At 43.0% G+C, this 20,727-nt stretch overlaps 1 protein-coding gene across 9 annotated transcripts in view; it reads right to left on the reverse strand.

Moving 5' to 3' along the window:
• The window catches only part of GTF2IRD1 (GTF2I repeat domain containing 1), a 190,039-nt gene that overhangs the window by 34,523 nt on the left and 134,789 nt on the right, over nucleotides 1-20,727 (reverse strand). For 8 of the 9 annotated variants that reach the window (XM_073574760.1, XM_073574753.1, XM_073574772.1 and 5 more), the window contains 7 exons: nucleotides 19,647-19,733; nucleotides 13,986-14,069; nucleotides 11,589-11,772; nucleotides 10,053-10,078; nucleotides 8,780-8,897; nucleotides 8,185-8,222; nucleotides 2,680-2,760 (listed from right to left, as the gene is read on the reverse strand). In XM_073574760.1, the coding sequence (XP_073430861.1) occupies nucleotides 2,680-2,760; nucleotides 8,185-8,222; nucleotides 8,780-8,897; nucleotides 10,053-10,078; nucleotides 11,589-11,772; nucleotides 13,986-14,069; nucleotides 19,647-19,733 (618 nt within the window). The remainder of the gene's footprint in view (nucleotides 1-2,679; nucleotides 2,761-8,184; nucleotides 8,223-8,779; nucleotides 8,898-10,052; nucleotides 10,079-11,588; nucleotides 11,773-13,985; nucleotides 14,070-19,646; nucleotides 19,734-20,727) is intronic. The other variant, XM_073574783.1, reaches the window with a different exon arrangement.

Here is a 20,727-nt window from a genome sequence, read left to right on the forward strand (position 1 = left end):
CTTTTGGCAGTGTGGACAGGTGCCAAGTCCTGCTGGAGAATGAAATTTCCATCTTCTAAAAACTTGTCGGCAGAGGGAAGCATGAAGTGCTCTAAAATTTCCTGGTAGACGGCTGCGCTGACTTTAGTCTTGATAAAACACAGTGGACCTACACCAGCAGATGACATGGCTCACCAAACCATCACTGATTGTGGAAACTTCACACTAGACCTCAAGCAGCTTGGATTGTGTGCCTCTCCACTCTTCCTCCAGACTCTGGGACCTTGATTTCCAAGGTCTAGGGTGAAGTATCCACAATCAATGATGGTTTGGGGAGCCATGTCATCTGCTGGTGTAGGTCCACTGTGTTTTATCAATGCCAAAGTCAGTGCAGCCGCCTACCAGGAAATTTTACAGAACTTCATGCTTCCCTCTGCCGAAGAAGATGTTTGTTTACTTTTAAACAATTCGAGAAGACGGCACTGTCATCTCTATACTACACATTGGATCTTTATTGTGGATACACAACCAGCAGCACAGACTCAAATATCCCACTACTTCACTACTTCAAGATGACTCTCTTGAAATTAGCCAAGCGCAACAGAGCTTTATCCAATATACCAGGTTGTAAAGTAAAGCGGTACTGCTCACTTGGTGTGGCTATCTGAGGCACAACACTATCTAGGTGTCAGAATAGTGGTTTCCAGCTGCTGCAGCTTCATATATTGGCATATCCAATGTGGTGTTGAAGTAGTGGGATATTTGGGTCTGTGCTGCTGGTTGTGTATCCACAATAAAGATCCAATGTGTAGTATAGAGGTGACAGTGCGGTTTATTCTCAGCACGTTTTAAAGCTAACAAACTTCTTCTTCAGGAACCCTCAAAGATTGTCCATCTTTGTGGCTCTCCTGAAGAAGATGTTTGTTAACTTTGAAACAATTCGAGAAGACGGCACTGTCACCTCTATGCTACACATTGGATCTTTATTGTGGATACACAACCAGCAGCATAGGTTACCCACATTTCCCACTATTTCAAGATGACTCTCTTAAAAGACTTACTAATTTACATTAGTTAGAGTAGCATTTAACCCCAGTTGTAAATTAGGTTTATTAACAAAATATATAATTTATAATAGAAAATAAAATGTAACTTTTACTGACTACTACAGCTTCAGAATTATTCCTCCTTAATTATCATTATTAACTCTTGCTTGGCAAGCGTCTTTCTTATTTAATACAGCACCTTGGGCTGTTATGACCTGCTGCAAACATGATACATACTGCAGCTAGACACCAGCTTCTGGTAGTGTTTCTAACTAATCTTAGCACATTCCTCATATGCAATTGTCACTAATTTTCTTGAGCAGTCAAGAACGTGGTCCAAAAAATTAAGAGAAGAGATCACTGACTTGCACAAAAAAACAAGGAAAGGGAAACAAAAAGATAACAAATGCATTGAATGTTCCTAGAAATAAAGTTCGAAGCAAAGTTTTTGGCAAAAAAAAAAAGCTTTCACTCACTGCCATCAGATTCATGAGCAGTCTGGTGGACAAAAAAACCTTGCAAAATACCTGCAGCAAGACTTAGTGGCAGCAGGTACTGAGGTTTCAGTGTGCACAGTAAACCGCATACTAAATCCTGAAGGTCTCCATGCCAGACTATCAAGACATACACTTCTACTGACACCAAAACACAAGAATCGTTGACTCAACGCCATATAAATAATCCACACAAGTTTTGGGATTCAGATCTAGGGAGTGATGAAACAAAACTGGAACTTTTCAAGTTCATGTCTGGTGTAGGAAGAATGAAGCATATGAGAAAACATCATGCCTTTTGTGAGCCAATTGAAGTTTGGGCATCATTGAACTTTCCAAAAAGGACAATGAACGCAAGTGCACCTCAGAGTCCACCAAAGTCTGGTTAAGGAGGAAGTCCTGGAAGATTTTGGAAAGGCTGTAACATCTGTCTGATGTAGACCTCGATGAAAATCTTTGTTGGGATGAGAAGAAGGCAGTTTCAGCAAACAAACCAAAGAATATTAGTGAACTGGAGGCCATTGCCCATGAGTAATGGACTAATATTCATTAGGAATGCTACAAGAAGCTAGTGGCTGCATCTGTCTATTAACATCAGGTCATAACAGCCAAAGGGTGCTCTTGTAAGTATTAAAGAAGCTAGTCATCAAAGAAACTACAGTGGTCAGTAAAAGTAAGATTCTGTGTTGAATTTAGAGAAAGCACTTGTTATATTAACGGTGTTATACATTTTTTTTGTTTGTTGTGTTTTTTTGTTTATTGCGAACAGCAGAATATTTGTACATTGCCATAATAAACCTAGTTTGCACATTTTTTTTTAAATTGTATTATACACACTACAACTGCTGCTGAACCTCTTCAGTCAATTGCCATTTATTGATTGATATGAAACATCCTGATAGTTTTAAGAAAGAAGGCATGTGTGTATTAAGATATTCTGAAGAAGCTGGGAATCAGGACAGGAATGCAGAGATTGCAGCTACTGAACAACCAATTTAAAGAAATAAATCCATGTTGCTCCATTGTTGACACAAGGAAAGAAAGTTCCATAAAATCTTATCTGTGACAGACTGCATAGACAGCCAATAATGGAACGCAGCATTTAGACAGCCACAAAGGTGGTACGTATCAGTAAAGCACTAGTCGGCAAGTCACACTACCTGGAGCAGTAACTTGTATTATTTCTTGTTCTTCAGGCTCAACCTTGATTGTTTTCAGCCCATCCTTTTCACTTGATGTACCTGTTAATTTGAGAATATTTTTTATAGTAGTGATTACAGCCAAAGTCCATACCAATGTCTGTAACTTCATTAATAATGTACTAAAACATATTCTCTAGTGTGTAAGGTAGCACAATTTCAGCTAATGTAAATGTGACTTTGAGAGCCTATTCTGTGTGATAATAATTATAGTCGAGGATGTTAACATCTCTGTTTACAGAGTTCTAATATTTTCAGAGTTTTCAGTCCTCACATTGTAATGTCAGAATTTAGATCATTTAGATACTGCTAGATCTCTATTCTTAAGATAAAAACTACACAAGTTCTCATTTTCACCACCCATTGTCCACCGGTCTCTCATGAGAACCCATTTCTTAGTCGATTTTCATACCGCGTTTATACAGTATGTAGATTTTGCATATGCACCTAGGAATGTTCATATGCCAAACTGGTCCATACTATCCATGGTAAAGGGAGTGTAGGAAAGCAAAAAATGTACATGATACCCCAATGTATGTTTTATTTCACAATGGTGATACAGTATAGTAAAATGTTGCATATGTAGGTACAGTGGGGCAAAAAAGTATTTAGTCAGTCAGCAATAGTGCAAGTTCCACCACTTAAAAAGATGAGAGGCGTCTGTAATTTACATCATAGGTAGACCTCAACTATGGGAGACAAACTGAGAAAAAAAAATCCAGAAAATCACATTGTCTGTTTTTTTTTCATTTTATTTGCATATTATGGTGGAAAATAAGTATTTGGTCAGAAACAAAATTTCATCTCAATACTTTGTGATATATCCTTTGTTGGCAATGACAGAGGTCAAACGTTTTCTGTAAGTCTTCACAAGGTTGCCACACACTGTTGTTGGTATGTTGGCCCATTCCTCCATGCAGATCTCCTCTAGAGCAGTGATGTTTTTGGCTTTTCGCTTGGCAACACGGACTTTCAACTCCCTCCAAAGGTTTTCTATAGGGTTGAGATCTGGAGACTGGCTAGGCCACTCCAGGACCTTGAAATGCTTCGTACGAAGCCACTCCTTCGTTGCCCTGGCGGTGTGCTTTGGATCATTGTCATGTTGAAAGACCCAGCCACGTTTCATATTCAATGCCCTTGCTGATGGAAGGAGGTTTGCACTCAAAATCTCACGATACATGGCCCCATTCATTCTTTCATGTACCCGGATCAGTCGTCCTGGCCCCTTTGCAGAGAAACAGCCCCAAAGCATGATGTTTCCACCACCATGCTTTACAGTAGGTATGGTGTTTGATGGATGCAACTCAGTATTCTTTTTCCTCCAAACACGACAAGTTGTGTTTCTACCAAACAGTTCCAGTTTGGTTTCATCAGACCATAGGACATTCTCCCAAAACTCCTCTGGATCATCCAAATGCTCTCTAGCAAACTTCAGACGGGCCCGGACATGTACAGGCTTAAGCAGTGGCACAAGTCTGGCACTGCAGGATCTGAGTCCATGGTGGCGTAGTGTGTTACTTATGGTAGGCCTTGTTACATTGGTCCCAGCTCTCTGCAGTTCATTCACTAGGTCCCACCGCGTGGTTCTGGGATTTTTGCTCACCGTTCTTGTGATCATTCTGACCCCACGGGGTGGGATTTTGCGTGGAGCACCAGATCGAGGGAGATTATCAGTGGTCTTGTATGTCTTCCATTTTCTAATTATTGCTCCCACAGTTGATTTCTTCACTCCAAGCTGGTTGGCTATTGCAGATTCAGTCTTCCCAGCCTGGTGCAGGGCTACAATTTTGTTTCTGGTGTCCTTTGACAGCTCTTTGGTCTTCACCATAGTGGAGTTTGGAGTCAGACTGTTTGGGGGTGTGCACAGGTGTCTTTTTATACTGATAACAAGTTTAAACAGGTGCCATTACTACAGGTAATGAGTGGAGGAAAGAGGAGACTCTTAAAGAAGAAGTTACAGGTCTGTGAGAGCCAGAAATCTTTATTGCTTGTTTCTGACCAAATACTTATTTTCCACCATAATATGCAAATAAAATGGAAAAAAAAACAGACAATGTGATTTTCTGGATTTTTTTTTCTCAGTTTGTCTCCCATAGTTGAGGTCTACCTATGATGTAAATTACAGACACCTCTCATCTTTTTAAGTGGTGGAACTTGCACTATTGCTGACTGACTAAATACTTTTTTGCCCCACTGTATATTAATGTTGGCATATACCAGTGAAAATTCCCAGCTTATTGGGCAAAAGTAAAGCCAAGACACAATATCAATGGAATCTTGCCTCCACTTGAGTGCTTATAAGGGGATTGATTGGTTGTTTAATTGTTCTCTCAACAATAGCATTAGACTGGAGTCAAACTAGTGATTTTAAAATTGGTCCGATTTTGATGCAAGAGAGTCGGACGAGTGTAATGCAAGTGTCATGCGATTTTTTTATGCGAGTACAATCCGATTATTCACACCTAGCATACAATTTACATCCAAAGGCAGTGTCATTGCTATCTGACTGCAATGCGATTTTAACATTAACTTTTACATAGAGATATATAATAGATAGATAGGTAGATAGAATAAAAGCCGGCAATTCATGTGCCGCGTACAGTTAAATCACAGAGTGACAGGTTAGAATAGAATTGATAGAATAGATATATACACATAGAATACATAGATATATAGATGTCAGTGACACACACACAGCTCTGGCAAAATTTAAGAGACCACCACATCAAAACCCTGTCATGGGCAGCCCATTCTCCAGACCTGAACCCCATTGAAAATCTCTGGAAAGTAATCAAGAGGATGATGGATTGTCACAAGCCATCAAACAAAGAACTGCTTAAATTTTTGTGCCAGAAGCCGTGTGAAAGACTGGTGGAAAGCATGCCAAGACGCATGAAAGCTGTTTTTAAAAAACATGGATATTCCACAAAATATTGATTTCTGAACACTTCCTGAGTTAAAACATTAGTATTTTTGTATCAAAATGATTATGAACTTGTTTTCTTTGCATTATTTGAGGTCTGAAAGCACTGTTTTTGTATTAATTTTGACAATTTTTCTTTGTCAGAAAAAAAATACAAAATTTAGTGCTTGGAGATTCGAAGACATGTTGTCAGTAGTTTATAGACTAAAAGAGCAATTTACATTTTACTCAAAAATATACCTATAAAGAGAAAAATCAGACAAACTGTACATTTGACAGTGGTCTCTTAATTTTTGCCAGAGATTTATATATATTATACATATTACATAGATACATAGATAGAATAAATGGCACCAAGAGCATGAGAAAGTTCTCCTGCTTGCGGTGCCGTCTGACAGGTCCTGCGAGTTCCAGACCAATGAACTAACTTCACCTATGTGACGTCGGCGTGAGTGCCGTGGGAAATTTTCCCCTGGCGTTTGCGCTGACGTCAGGAAGGTGAAGCGAGTTTATTGGCCGTGAACTCGCAGGACCTGTTAGACTGCACCGCGAGCAGGAGAACTTTCTCACGCTCGTGATGCCCTCAGACAAGGAATAGCAGTTCACAAGCAGACACAGTGTGTCTGCTGGATGACAGGCTGTATGGATGCATCATGCATCCATGCAGCCTGCCATCTAGATGTAGCAGAGCTAGACTCGTCATAGGACAAATGCATTAAAAGCATCTCTGTGGACAGGTGAGGAATTTTGTAGTTTGTTTTTTTTTTTTACCTCTTTTGCAGATGACGAGGGCATCGGGGGAATGGGTGAGGTCGTAAGTATGGTTTAAGTAAGAATATTAAAGGAGTCGGTGTCATTTCTTCAATTAAAGGACTTTTTCTGGGTGTCTGTGTTTTCATACAATGTGACTATGGGGTTAGTAATGGGGGTGTCTTATTGACGCCCCTCTATTACTAACCTCGGGGCTTGATGTCACCTGACAATACAAAGGTGACATCAACCCCCCCAACTATCACCCCACTTGCTACCGCTACAGGGCAAGTGGGAAGAGCAAGGCTAAGTGCCAGAATTGGCGCATCTTAGAGATGCGCCTTTTCTGGGCTGGCTGAGAGCTGATGTTTTTAGCCTGGGGGGCCAGTATCCATAGCCCCTTCCTAGGCTATTAATATCAGCCCGCAGCTGTTTGCATAGCCTTTGCTGGTTATTAATTATAGGGGGTACCCATGTCATTTTTTAGTTGGGATCCCCGATTTTAATAGCCAGTAAAGGCTAAGTATACAGTTGTGAGCTGATATTAATAGTCTGGGAAGCTCCATGGGTATTACCCCCTTCCCAGGCTATAAACATCTGCCCCCAGCCGTCGGCTTACCCTCTGCTGGTTACAAAAGTTGCGCGGGAGCCCATGCCATTTTTTTCCGAAACACAATCTTTTATTAATTAAATACATGTACAGTAAGCTGCACACACACTGTACTAATTGTATTTGTCACAGATATCTACATATCTATCTATTCTATTTGTATTTACTGTATGTAATCCATCTCTTCTATCCTGTCGGCTCCCGCTGTGATTTTACAATACATGGCACATGAATTGCTGTTTTTTCTTGTACTTATCTATATAATATATATATATATATATATATATATATATGTATGTTTGTGTGTGTGTGTCACAGACATCTATATATATATCTGAGATCTCAACTCCCGAGATCTTGGTGCCGAGATCTCCATCTGCGCATGCACCGGCGGCCATTTTCCTGGAGTCTACTGAATAGGAAGCCATGGAACTGCGGGGGCTCTGGCCTTTCACAAAATGTCGGCAGAGCTCCCTGCAGCAACAGAGACACCCGCAGCAGTACCGGACACCTGTGCAGCGCCAGACACCCCCGTAGTACTGCCGGGCACCCGCAGCACTGTCGGACACCCCCTCATCCCAGCCTGCAGCCTGCAGCAACGGTACCGGAAAGGTATATCCGCATTATAAGACGCACCCCCATTTTCCCCCAAAATTTTCCCCCCGAAAAATACGGTACTTTTCATTTTCATTAAAAAATCTCTTACAATTAAATAAAAAATATGGCAAATTTAAAACATGTACATAACCTGTTCATTGTTGAAAAAGGGATATTTTGTGAATGTACGCTGAAGAATAATTTATCATGGCAAAAAGGTTGGCCACTACTTTTATTAACCTTAGGATAAGCCTATAATATCTGAAAGGACCGACTGGAAGTTCTCGGATGCTGCAGGAAAAAAGCAAACTTCCCCAATCTATAGTGGCGAGGGCCAGGTACTGCAGATCAACTCCTATTCATTCATTTGGATCTGCAGTACTACAGTGCTAGATTCTGGCAGCATTGAAGTACTTCCACCACTAACAGCTGATTGGCGGAGGTGCCGAGAGTTGCACCCTCACCTTTCACATATTGATGGCCTATTCTAAGGCCATCAGTAAAAAAAATAGTGGCCAAACCCCTTTAAGGACTGGCGGGACTTAATGATACAAAAAGTTACAAAAAGTTTAAAATTTTACTTTACCTGGCTCACATTCTTCAGATATGTTGCCAATTTCAGACCTAAAAATATGAAAGGAAAAGAAAAGTTGCACACAAATATATATTTTTCATTTTCAACAGTAACCACCAGTAGTTCTATAGAGATATTGCCACCCCAGTATGACATAAAAGAGACTGGACTATGTCATATGAAGGAACTAAAAATGGTGATGATTTCTTGGGTCTGTGTATAGTCACTTTCTCTCTATGGCACCTGGGTGAATCATGGCAAATTTACATGAGGCAGAAACAGTCCCAACTGCAATCTGAACAGAGCCTGATTGAAAATGATGTGCTGCAGTGATAACTGCATTGTATTCTGATCAGACACATTAGATCCATTATTAAGGATAGCCTATGAGGGTATTAACTGTGTAAAAGGCTACCCTGGCTAATATAGTTGGTAGCAAGGATTTACTGTGCAAGGGATGGAAATTATAGTAAGACATCACAAGATAAAGTAACTTGACAACAGTGTGACTGGAGAGAAAATCAGTTCATGTAAACTCAGCCGTACTTATTATTGTTAGCATATAAAGTAGGTTCACAAATGAGGATGCTGATAAAATAAAACTCACCTGTTCCCAAGGGACAACCCGAGCAGGTCTATAGCCGTCAGCTTCTGAGGGTCTCCGCAAGCTTCGTCTCCCGAGCTGCATACATCTGGCTTTGACGTTTCTTTGGTAAATTTAGTACCTAGTTATAGTTAGATGTCCATTTTTGTAATGTATAATAATACTACAATTGCTCTGCCTTAAGAAACCTGGCTTCTCACCACTGACGTCTCACTTAGAATATCATTGGATGCCAATGGCAAAATCATGTCCATAACTGCTCCTGACCATTCATAAAGAATTTGACAAGTTGGTGTTACCACTCTCCTAGATAATGGGGTGTGCCTATACACAGTCTAAGAAGTATAATTTCTCCTTGCGGAGAATGACATGCTAAGCATGTCGAGATGAGGAGACTTAAAGCCGCAATGCTCCTCTGGGAAATATGCTAATTATGCAAATTGTCTCTTCAGAGAGGAAGAGCACTAGAACTCTAGTGCCACCTTTTGGAAGTAGCAATCCTAAAAGTCAATGTCGACCATTTAACAAGCCTTGTTACATGAATTAGGATAAAAGCCAAGCCAGAATCTCAATTTGCAAGATTCTGGCTTGGCTTTTATCCTAAGTCATGTAACAAGGCTCGTTAAATGGTTGACATTGACTTTTAGGATTGCTACTTCCAATAGGTGGCACTAGAGTTCTAGTCCTCTTCCTCTCTGAAGAGACAATTTGCATATACACAGTCTAGAACTGTTAACATTGATTGGACAATATCAGAGGATGTAAGGATACACCCCTCAACTGTTAACACCCATTTGTTTTTTAAGTCATAACAGGAATTGTACAGTATGATACAGAATTTTAAGAAAAAACGGTTCCGAATTGTTGCAGTATGGGGAATTCAATTATTTACTAAAACAAATGGTCTGAAAGTGCAGAAAGATCCAGTTTAATTAATTATGCAGAAAAATCATTAATATACAAATAATATTCAAGTACATTTCAACTCAGAGTCAGAAATTAGTTGATGGGGTATTCTCATCTCAGACATTAGGTATATAGGGCATAAATATATTATAATTTTGGATATAACCACTTAAAACCCCACTCATCACCAGAATGAAGGTTCCTCGTCTATGGTTTTCTAAGGTGATACAGCTGCACCTAGACTGGATGGAGAAGAGTGGAGAAGGCAAAGAGGACAGACCCTACATATCTGGGATGGGAAAGCCCTTTGAACCAATTATAACGTGAAACTTTAGCTTTTGATTAATAAAGGATTAAATGTTTAACTTACCTTCAAAAATTCTTTGATCAAACATACTGCAAGAAAAAAGGTATATTTATGAAGCTGCCACTTCAATGGCATTCTGTTATCATAACTATCTTAGAGGTGTTATCCCATGAACAACATTCATTACCTTTCCAAATAATCTATTTATATAATTGCCTTGTAATGTTTTCATTTCCTGTTCTGTCCTGATGTCACCGCATCCCAGAATTCACCGACCACCAAATTGGGACACCCAAGTGATGGGTGTCTCAATATGGAAACTGCTGCTGGTACCAACCTATTGCGCGATACCACCAGCGGAACACCGTCGCACCACACACACAAACTCTATACGCCATACGCACCACACACACACACACACTCACACCCTCACACTCATACACTCACTCATACACACACACTCACATTCACTCTCATATACTCACACACACACTCTCACGCAGCCTCTTGCGCAGTACACCAGCGGAACACCGTCGCACTGCGCCTGCGCGAATTCCGCGCAGGCGCAGTGAATCATTCAGCTGATCCCGGCGGCAGATGCGCGACGGCAGATGCGCGACGTGTCTACAGGCAGAGGAAGCCAGTCACATTAAAGGGGTTTTCCCATGAATGAAAGTTCATTTTAAAAATTATCTGTGTCTGACAGTGTTCGGAGCATACCACATACTGACATTACAGCAGGGGATCACAGAGGATTCATTTTGTGAGGTAAAATATTTCACTGACTGTTTTTAAACAATATTTTACCTCACAAAATGTATCCTATGCGATCTCCTGCTGTAATGTCATTATTATCTTTTTTTTCCTCCCCTGCCCAGGAGCTGTGGTATGTTCTGTGCACGGTCAGACAAAGACAATTTTTAAAATGAACTTTCGTTCGTGGGAAAACGCCTTTAAACAGAAATTACTCCTGACATGCTGTGCACTGACTGTTTAGTGATGGGGTACACGGGTCAAACAAGAGATGACATGAGAGGAGACGACAGCAGATGGGGGAGAGAGAAAGCGCACAGGAGTGAAACAGAGCACAGGGGAGAGATAGCTCAAACGGGACAGCACATGAGGGGAGAACACAGCACAGGAAGGAGAGAGACAGCAGACAAGGGGGATAGCACATGGGGTAGACAGGTCAAAGAAGAGAGCACAGACGGGAGAAGTCAGCACATGGGGAAAGAGAGTGGATAGGTGGGTGAGAACATGGGGGGGAGGGAGAGATTCTCAACGCTGCAAAGCCTGCCCCCATTGTGACATTACCGCCCTCCCAATGCGATCTAGTAGGTGATAAAGGTATAATGACTGGGCAACACACTTCTAGGACTCTCACCAATTATTACATAGGGGTTCCTTCTCACAACACAGCCGCACTAAGTTAAGTAATGGTGTGATAGTCAAGCATGCATCCTGCCACCTGCATTGAATGTTTACACCTTCCATTGAGCAATAGTGCATATGCATGATCATTGTGGGACCCCCATTCTTGTTACCAGCAGTGGATAGATGATAAATGTTGTCTCTGTGCCCTCAAATGCACCATGCTACCTTTTAATTTTGAAGTGTACGTTGTGCCTTTCTTCAAGGATTCTTTTGAGTTTAGGCACTCCATAACTGCATGGTCTTTTGAAAGGGATTTTATCAGGTATTCCTACAATCTCCACTGCTTCTGGGTGACAAGCAATCTTCCGATAAGGTACGGGCACCATGTGATCAAGGCCTAAAGCTTCAGCTGGAAGGGAAAAACTACATTTGTCAGTGTCATCAACAGATATAAAATAAATTCATAATCTGCAAGAGAATCTGTCCGCATGGAAATAACTGTGAAATCTATGAGCATGTTGTTACAGTTCAGGAATATATAGTTTTGTGAGAAAAGAACTAGAATAAGGCCGGAATCACACATGTGAGAAACACAGCCGAGTCTCGCATGTTAATACCCAGCCCTGCCGCCGACACTCGGGAGTGGAGCATGCAGCCGCATAGCAATACATGCAGCTGAACGCTCCGCTCCTGATTGCCGGTGGCAGTGCCGGGCATTAATATGCAAGACAGACGTGTTTCTCGCATGTGTGATTCCGGCCTTACCTGTATTTTAGTGACTTAAATTTCTGCTCATTCTTGTCGGAGCCAATTGGATGGTAATATTCAGCATTTCTGTCACTAGCGGTCACTCATTAGGACCACCCACTTGACTACTAAACCTAATAAGATCAATGATTGCAAAAAATAAAATACAAGGTATACACTTTTCCCCATAAGCTCACATATCAGTCTGTTCAACTCCAGCTGCTCCATAGATGAGCGCACAAGTTCAATGTGACAGGTTCCCTTTAAAACTTGCATCCTGTTCAGTCAAACCTATTTTAATGAACTCTTTATAGTAAAATTGAAGGCAAACAGCGCAAAGTAGTAATTACCATGATGACCGTGGATTATAAATTATTCACAGTAAATATTTAATTGTCAATTACTTTTATGCTTTGATTATTTAATGCATTTAAAGTGGGTTTATAATTGACAAGATTCAGATGGAAAGGGCTGCATACATAGAGATGTTGATATTGGTTCAAGGTTCCATCCATAGTGTAAGGTGCATGTTATCCATAATTTACAATTCCAAAATTATGTTTCAATTTCATCTCAATTTCAGAACTGAATTTCTACATTTCCACAGTAAACCTGTAATATTGAGTAAAAATATACATTGGGAAGGGAGTTATCAAAAATGTATACTGGAAACTAGAGATAAGTGGACTGCTTCGAGCAACCCCAATTCCCAGTCCAGGTAAGTGCTTTCTGGCCGTGGACAGGAGCTACGTGAATTTCCTGACCTGGAGATAATTGTAGAATATGGAAATTCCAAAACTGAAGACAATCTGGCATAGTTACTGTCATGCTCACCTCTTCTTGTTCCACGGCTCCCGCTCGCCCTGCGGCTTCGGCGGCCGCTGCTCTGACCGCCGCTGCCGCAGCTCCCCATGGCCATGCTCCTGCCACCTCCGCCCTGTCCGCCTCTGCCACGGCTCCTCTTGTCACAGCACCGGCGGTCCCCGCCGCCTCCACGCCGCCCAGGGCTCTCTGGCGCTCCCCCACTGCTGGCACCTGTCCATCAACTGCCTCTCTTCCTGTCCTGCGGCCGGCCGCTGCTCCCTCTCAGGTACGCAGGCGCACATCTAGGCACGCCCCCCTAGACTAGGCGCCCTATCCCTTGGCCCCATTACACTGCTGCACCCTGACCCGGAAGTTGTGCAGCGTGCCCTATATCAGGCAGCCTCACACTATGCTCTTTGCCTGACTATCAATTGTGGATCACGTTTGATATCGGGTCCACGCTCTCCTGCGTTCCTCCTGTCTCTGCGCTTTGTACTGTCCTGGTCCTCCGCTAGTTCCCTACTTGTGACCTCCCTGTGTTCCCTTCCAGGTCCAGTCCGTTCCTGCCTTCGTCTGCCTGTTCCAGTGTCTCGCCCAGAACCCGTTCCTGCCTCCTCCCTTGCTGTCCACCTCCGTCCCCACGGCTACAGCAGTCTCTCCTATGGTTGTCGCCATCTCCCATTTGGTCGCCTGTACATCCCCTGCCTGCTTCTCCTTCCGGCTGTTCCCAGGTATCAGCTTACACGGTGATAGTCTCCCCTGGGTCTGCCCCTAACGCTCCCTGTATAGGGGGTGGTACACCTGGCCAGCTCGCCCGAGGGAGGTTTGTCGTCGTGGTCCTGAGGGTTCAACTCCCGGAGCTCTCCAGTCTCACAGTTACAACATGGGTTTGTTCAGCTCAATTCAAATAGGTTAAATGAGCACTTTATTTTAACCATTTAAAATCCATCGAAGAGTGGTGAATGGCTACTGATCATCAACGCGTTTCATTCTTAATCATGATGGTTCAACTTGCATTGCAATAATACAAAGTGATAGATGCAACGATGTAACAGGAATACCAATACTCACCATATCTGCTGTTAAACAAGATTTGTACACACTCCCTGAGGGCATTGATATCCTCGGTTTCTTTAATAAAACTGTCCCATTTCTCTACCAAAAAGAATAAGCTAAAATAAGCACTGGTTGAAGGCAGAGGCCTAAATATATTAAAGGGAGCCTGCCAGCACAAAACGACTGTTGAAGCCAAGTACAGGCACTTGCTGCACGCTTGGAGTGACCAAACATTTCCGTGAACCTTCCCACCTGTTCAGACTCTATTTCCGACCCCACTTTTTTTTGAGTGGCTTCGTAGAGCCGGAGAAGGGCAAAGAAAGATGAAAAAAGCAGGTGGAAACATGCACTGAACTGTCTGACTATGCCAAGGGTGCACCTAGGGCATGTACTTGGCTTCAACAGTCATTCTGTGCTGACAGATCTTCTTTAATATATCAATCATTGATGATAATAATAATAATAATAAGTTTACTTACATTTTTAGCAAAGAAAACCATGTATTTATTAATGTAAATCTGTGCCTGTCCACAACCCTCTGGAATACTCACAACTTACAGGTGATAGCAGCACAAGTGTGAAAGAGCCAAAATAACAAAACAAAATGTTATATATATTTAGCCAGTCACCGAGTGTGTGTGGCAGTAAATATATCTACTTTTTTCCTTTTAATTCAATTTAAAACCTGGAATAGGGTCTAGCTTCGAGAGATGGGGAGGAGAGAAAAGTGGGTTCCCACTCTACTTGATAACATCAGAGACAGTTTTGGTCAACAACTCCCAGAGCCCCTCCTCCCGACTTCCCAGTCCTCCACCTCCAAAACCAACTTCTCCACCATCACAGAAGATCGACTCTCCACTCTACTCTCAAGATCACATCTCACCACCTGTGCACTTGACCCGATCCCATCCCACTTCATCACCACAGTCTTCATCCCAACCCTAACCCATTTCTTCAACCTATCACTAACAACTGGTGTTTTCCCCTCAAGCTTTAAACATGCCTCCATCACACCTATCCTCAAAAAGCCCTCTCTTGACCCATCCTTTGTATCTAGCTATCGCCCTATATCACTTCTCCCCTATGCCTCCAAGCTACTGGAACAACACGTCTACCTTGAACTGTCCTCCCATCTCTCTTCTTGCTCCCTCTTCGACCGCTTACAATCTGGCTTCCGGTCACACCACTCCACTGAAACTGCCCTTACTAAGGTCACCAATGACCTCTTAACTGCCAAGAGCAAGCGACACTACTCTGTCCTCCTCCTCCTGGACCTGTCGGCTGCCTTTGACACAGTGGACCATTCCCTATTATTACAGACCCTCTCATCCCTTGGCATCACAGACTTGGCCCTATCCTGGATCTCATCATACCTAACAGACCGGACATTCAGCGTCTCCCACTCACACACCACCTCCTCACCTCGCCCCCTATCTGTCGGAGTCCCACAAGATTCAGTCCTAGGACCCCTGCTCTTCTCCATTTACACCTTCGGCCTGGATCAGCTCATAGAATCTCATGGCTTTCAGTATCATCTCTATGCTGACGACACACAGATCTACATCTCTGGACCAGATATCACCTCCCTACTAACCAGAATCCCTCAATATCTGTCCACTATTTCATCCTTCTTCTCCGCTAGATTTCTGAAACTTAACATGGACAAAACAGAATTCATCATCTTTCCCCCATCTCACGTGACCCCCCCAACGAACCTATCCATTAAAGTAAATGGCTGCCCACTCTCCCCAGTCCCACAAGCTCGCTGCCTCGGAGTAATCCTTGACACTGATCTCTCCTTCAAACCACATATCCAAGCCCTTTCCACTTGCTGCCGACTTGAACTCAAAAATATTTCACGAATCCGTTCATTCCTCAACCAAAAATCTGCAAAAACCCGAGTCCATGCCCTCATTATATCTCGCCTTGACTACTACAACCTCCTGCTCTGTGGCCTCCCCTCGAACACTCTCGCACCCCTCCAATCTATTCTAAACTCTGCTGCCCGACTAATCCACCTGTCCCCCTGCTATTCCCCAGCTTCTCCCCTCTGTCAATCCCTTCACTGGCTCCCCATTGCCCAGAGACTCCAGTACAAAACCATAACCATGACATACAAAGCCATCCACAACCTGTCTCCTCCATACATCTGTGACCTCGTCTCCCGGTACTTTCCTGCACGCAACCTCCAATCATCACAAGATCTCCTTCTCTACTCCCCTCTTATCTCCTCTTCCCACAATCGCATACAAGATTTCTCTCGCGCATCACCCCTACTCTGGAACTGTCTACCACAACATATCAGACTTTCACCTACCATCGAAACCTTCAAAAAGAGCCTGAAGACCCACCTCTTCCGACAAGCCTATAACCTGCAGTAACCACCGATCGACCAAACCGCTGCACGACCAGCTCTACCCTCGCCTACTGTATTCTCACCCATCCCTTGTAGATTGTGAGCCTTCACGGGCAGGGTCCTCTCTCCTCCTGTACCAGTTATGACTTGTATTGTTTAACATTATTGTACTTGTTTTTATTATGTATACCCCTCCTCACATGTAAAGCGCCATGGAATAAATGGCGCTATAACAATAAATAATAATAATAATAAATAATAATACCCATCTATTTTTCAAACTGGCCAATTAGGTTTATTTGGAGCCAGGTAAGACATTGCAATAAAAGTTTCCTTAGGCTAGCAATCCATCTCGGAAAATAATGTTCCCATGAGCTCACTTACTCTCAGGTTGTCACTGTACAGTATGTTATATTTAAATATATACAGTATTGTGTAAAAGTTTTAGGCAGGTGTGGAAATAATGCTGCAAAGTAAAAATACATTCCAAAATAGACATGATAATACACTCACTGGCCACTTTATTAGGTACACCTGTCCAACTGTGTGTTAAGACTTAATTTCTAATCAGCCAATCACATGGCGGCAACTCAGTGCATTTAGGCATGTAGACATGGTCAGGACAATCTCCTGCAGTTCAAACTGAGCATCAGTATGGGGAAGAAAGGTGATTTGAGTGCCTTTGAACGTGGCATGATTGTTGGTGCCAGAAGGGCTGGTCTGAGAATTTCAGAAACTGCTGATCTACTGGGATTTTCACGCACAACCATCTCTAGGGTTTACAGAGAATGGTCCGAAAAAGAAAAAAAATCCAGTGAGCGGCAGTTCTGTGGCCGGAAATGCCATGTTGATGCCAGAGGTCAGAGGAGAATGGGCAGACTGGTTCGAGCTGATAGAAAGGCAACAGTGACTCAAATTGCCACCCGTTACAACCAAGGTAGGCAGAAGAGCATCTCTGAACGCACAGTGCGTCGAACTTTGAGGCAGATGGGCTACAGCAGCAGAAGACCACACTGGGTACCACTCCTCTCAGCTAAGAACAGGAAACTGAGGCTACAATTTGCACAAGCTCATCGAAATTGGACAGTAGAAGATTGGAAAAACGTTGCCTGGTCTGATGAGTCTCGATTTCTGCTGCGACATTCGGATGGTAGGGTCAGAATTTGGAGTAAACAACATGAAAGCATGGATCCATCCAGCCTTGTATCAACGGTTCAGGCTGGTGGTGGTGGTGCCATGGTGTGGGGAATTTTTTCTGGGCACTCTTTGGGCCCCTTGGTACCAATTGAGCATCGTTGCAACGCCACAGCCTACCTGAGTATTGTTGCTGACCATGTCCATCCCTTTATGACCACAATGTACCCAACATCTGATGGCTACTTTCAGCAGGATAATGCGCCATGTCATAAAGCTCGAATCATCTCAGATTGGTTTCTTGAACATGACAATGAGTTTACTGTACTCAAATGGCCTCCTCAGTCACCAGATCTCAATCCAATAGAGCATCTTTGGGATGTGGTGGAACGGGAGATTCGCATCAGGAATGTGCAGCCGACAAATCTGCGCCAACTGTGTGATGCCATCATGTCAATATGGTCCAAAATCTCTGAGGAATGCTTCCAGCACCTTGTTGAATCTCTGCCACGAAGAATTGAGGCAGTTCTGAAGGCAAAAGGGGGTCCAACCCCTTACTAGCATGGTGTACCTAATAAAGTGGCCAGTGAGTGTAGATTATTTTTATCAACTCACAAAAGAGAAATTAAAATGAAATCAATATTTGGTGTGACCTCCCTTTGCCTTACAATTCTTCTAGGTACACTTAAATAAAGTAAAAAAAAATAGGATTATAGTCAGATTTATGCGTAACCAATTATACCAATTAGGTGATAATGATAATCATTTTCTTATATAGGTTAAAACACTTTTATTAACTGCAACAGAAACAGCTATGCAGGAGGCTAGAAATAAGAACAGTACAATGTCAGATTTTGAAGGATTAGCTAATTATACCAGACAGTCGATGATAATTATCATATTTATATGTACACTGAAACACTTAAAACTGGGCGAGGGGCAGCCAAAGTTTGCTACAAAGATGAGTTTAAGGCCTGTTTCACACATCCGTTTTTGACCATCAGTCAAAATCTGCCGTTTTGGAGAAAAAACGGATCCGCCATTTTTTTTGGCGGATCCGTTTTTTTCCCCATTGACTAGCATTATAAGCCGATTTTGACTGATGGTCGTCCGTTGCATCCGCATGTCAGCGGATCCGCCAAGATTTTGGCGTCCGCTGACATCACCGGACGGACCATGCAACGTTTTTTTTGGCCGCGGATCCGCCATTCACTGATTTAACCCACAATTCTCTTTGGGTGCCGAATGAAATTCATTCTCTCTCTCCTTACCTGACTTCCCTCCCGATAGCCTCCAATCCCCGCGCAATCTCCTGCCCGCCTGCGAACACCTCGGCCGAACTCCCCCTGCATCGCGCGATCACCTCCATTCCTCGCGCGAGATCTCGGCTCTCAGCCCCTGCATCGCGCGATCACCTCCATTCCTCGCACGAGATCTCAGCTCTCAGCCCCTGGCATCGCGCGATCACCTCCATTCCTCGCGCGAGATCTCGGCTCTCTGCCCCTGCATCGCGCGATCACCTCCATTCCTCGCGCGATCTCTGCCACATCATGTGATGATGCCCGCTCTCTTCCCGAGATCGCTACTCACCGCAGATGCCCGCACATGGATACCCCTACATCCCACGGTATTTTTTTTTTCTTTTTTTTCCCAGGCGCGGTTCCTTTAAATTTTAACCATCGGCGGATCTGTTCATCCGCCCACACACGTTCCTGTCAGTCCACCTGCGGATCCGTTTTCCGCTATTTTGGCGGATCTGGACTGACAGGAAAAACTGAAGTGTGAAACAGGCCTAAGGAAGACAATTTCATGTCACAGGTCATAAAAAAATCAAATGATTTATTTCAGCAACAATAGAAAAGGTCATTTTACAGCAACAGAAAAGTCTGGAGTTTCAAGATATGTTCTACAAGTAATGATACTGCCATCACAGAGCTATGATTTTAACATCATCGATTCAGTCTTGTATTACATGATGAAGCAGTTGTACAAGCCCACATCCACAGAAGATCTGTGGTTAATCTTCCAAGATGTTTAGAACAACTTCTATGGTGAGTTCCTTCAAAAACTGTGCACAAGTATTAATTTGATTTGAATTTATCTTTTTGCAGATGTTTTATCACGCCTGCGTAAAACTTTTCTAAATACAGTATAAATAACTTTATTACAGTTAATTACACACTTACCTGTTTTATCATGAACTATTGAAAACAGCACATGTTTTGAGGCATGAACATTCTGTCTGAGACTATTATTTGTTGCTGAAGATTGTCCTGCATGCAGAGGAAAAGGTAAATTGATGTCACGTTTTTCACAATAGGTAATGCAGACTGCCTCTATTAAAGGGGTTGTCAGCTCTCAGAAGAAAAGTCAATAGTCATTCATTGTGATTATGTGCCATTTGCATACTTTCAGTTCTGTGCTGACTAGGCTCACCCGACTTCTCTCAATTTGTAGCAGTGGTGGGAAACGGTGGTTTTCTCCCTGACAATCCAAGGTTAATGCATTTGATCTTTATGTATCCTATAAAAGGATGATACCCACTGGGGGTGGAGTTAGCTTAGACAGGGTTAACTGTAATGACTGGCCCAGTTTGGGAGGGCAGAATTGGGAGTTAGTGGCAGGTCCAGGAAGTGACAGGGCCAGTTAGAATGTGGAGAGCAGTGTGTGAAGTAGCGAGCTTGATTCAGAGGCTGCTAGGGACAGCGTGTGATTCCGTCTAATGGCCTGGGGCAACCTCGAGATGGACGTCGGGGCCTGGGGCGAACTCAGCCTGTGAAGCTACAGAGAAAGATGGACTCAGACTACATGAGGCGGAAAGAATTATAATCCGAATATACTGCTAGTGGTGGGGAAGACTCACTAGGACTAGAGAATCCTGTGAGAGGGACATTCTACCTATATCAAGAACCAGGGCTGAAGTTGTATCCAGTACCTGTGGCAAAGATGACAACCCATTGGGCCTCATCCTCTACATCTGCCTGTAAATACTGCTATTCACCAAGTAAAAGTTTGGTTGTTTTTATGAATCTCGTGTCTCCTGGATTAATTGCTGTCCTGGATCCATAAGAGGGATTCCTGTACTCAAGAGAAGAAGAGGCCTGAAGCCCTAACTTAAGTGTGATACGCCTCAAACACAGCAGCACACCAGGACTGGCTCACAAGATGTCTGTAGGATGCCAAAGTGAGTGGGAACAGAAGCTCGCCCACAACTACCTCGCTTGGGCATCTTACAAATTCACTTCTGGTGGGAGAAACTGGATGCGA

This window comes from Dendrobates tinctorius, unplaced genomic scaffold (assembly GCF_039654945.1).
Source record: "Dendrobates tinctorius isolate UK_male_01 unplaced genomic scaffold, ASM3965494v1 ptg000007l, whole genome shotgun sequence".
NCBI lineage: Eukaryota > Metazoa > Chordata > Amphibia > Anura > Dendrobatidae > Dendrobates > Dendrobates tinctorius.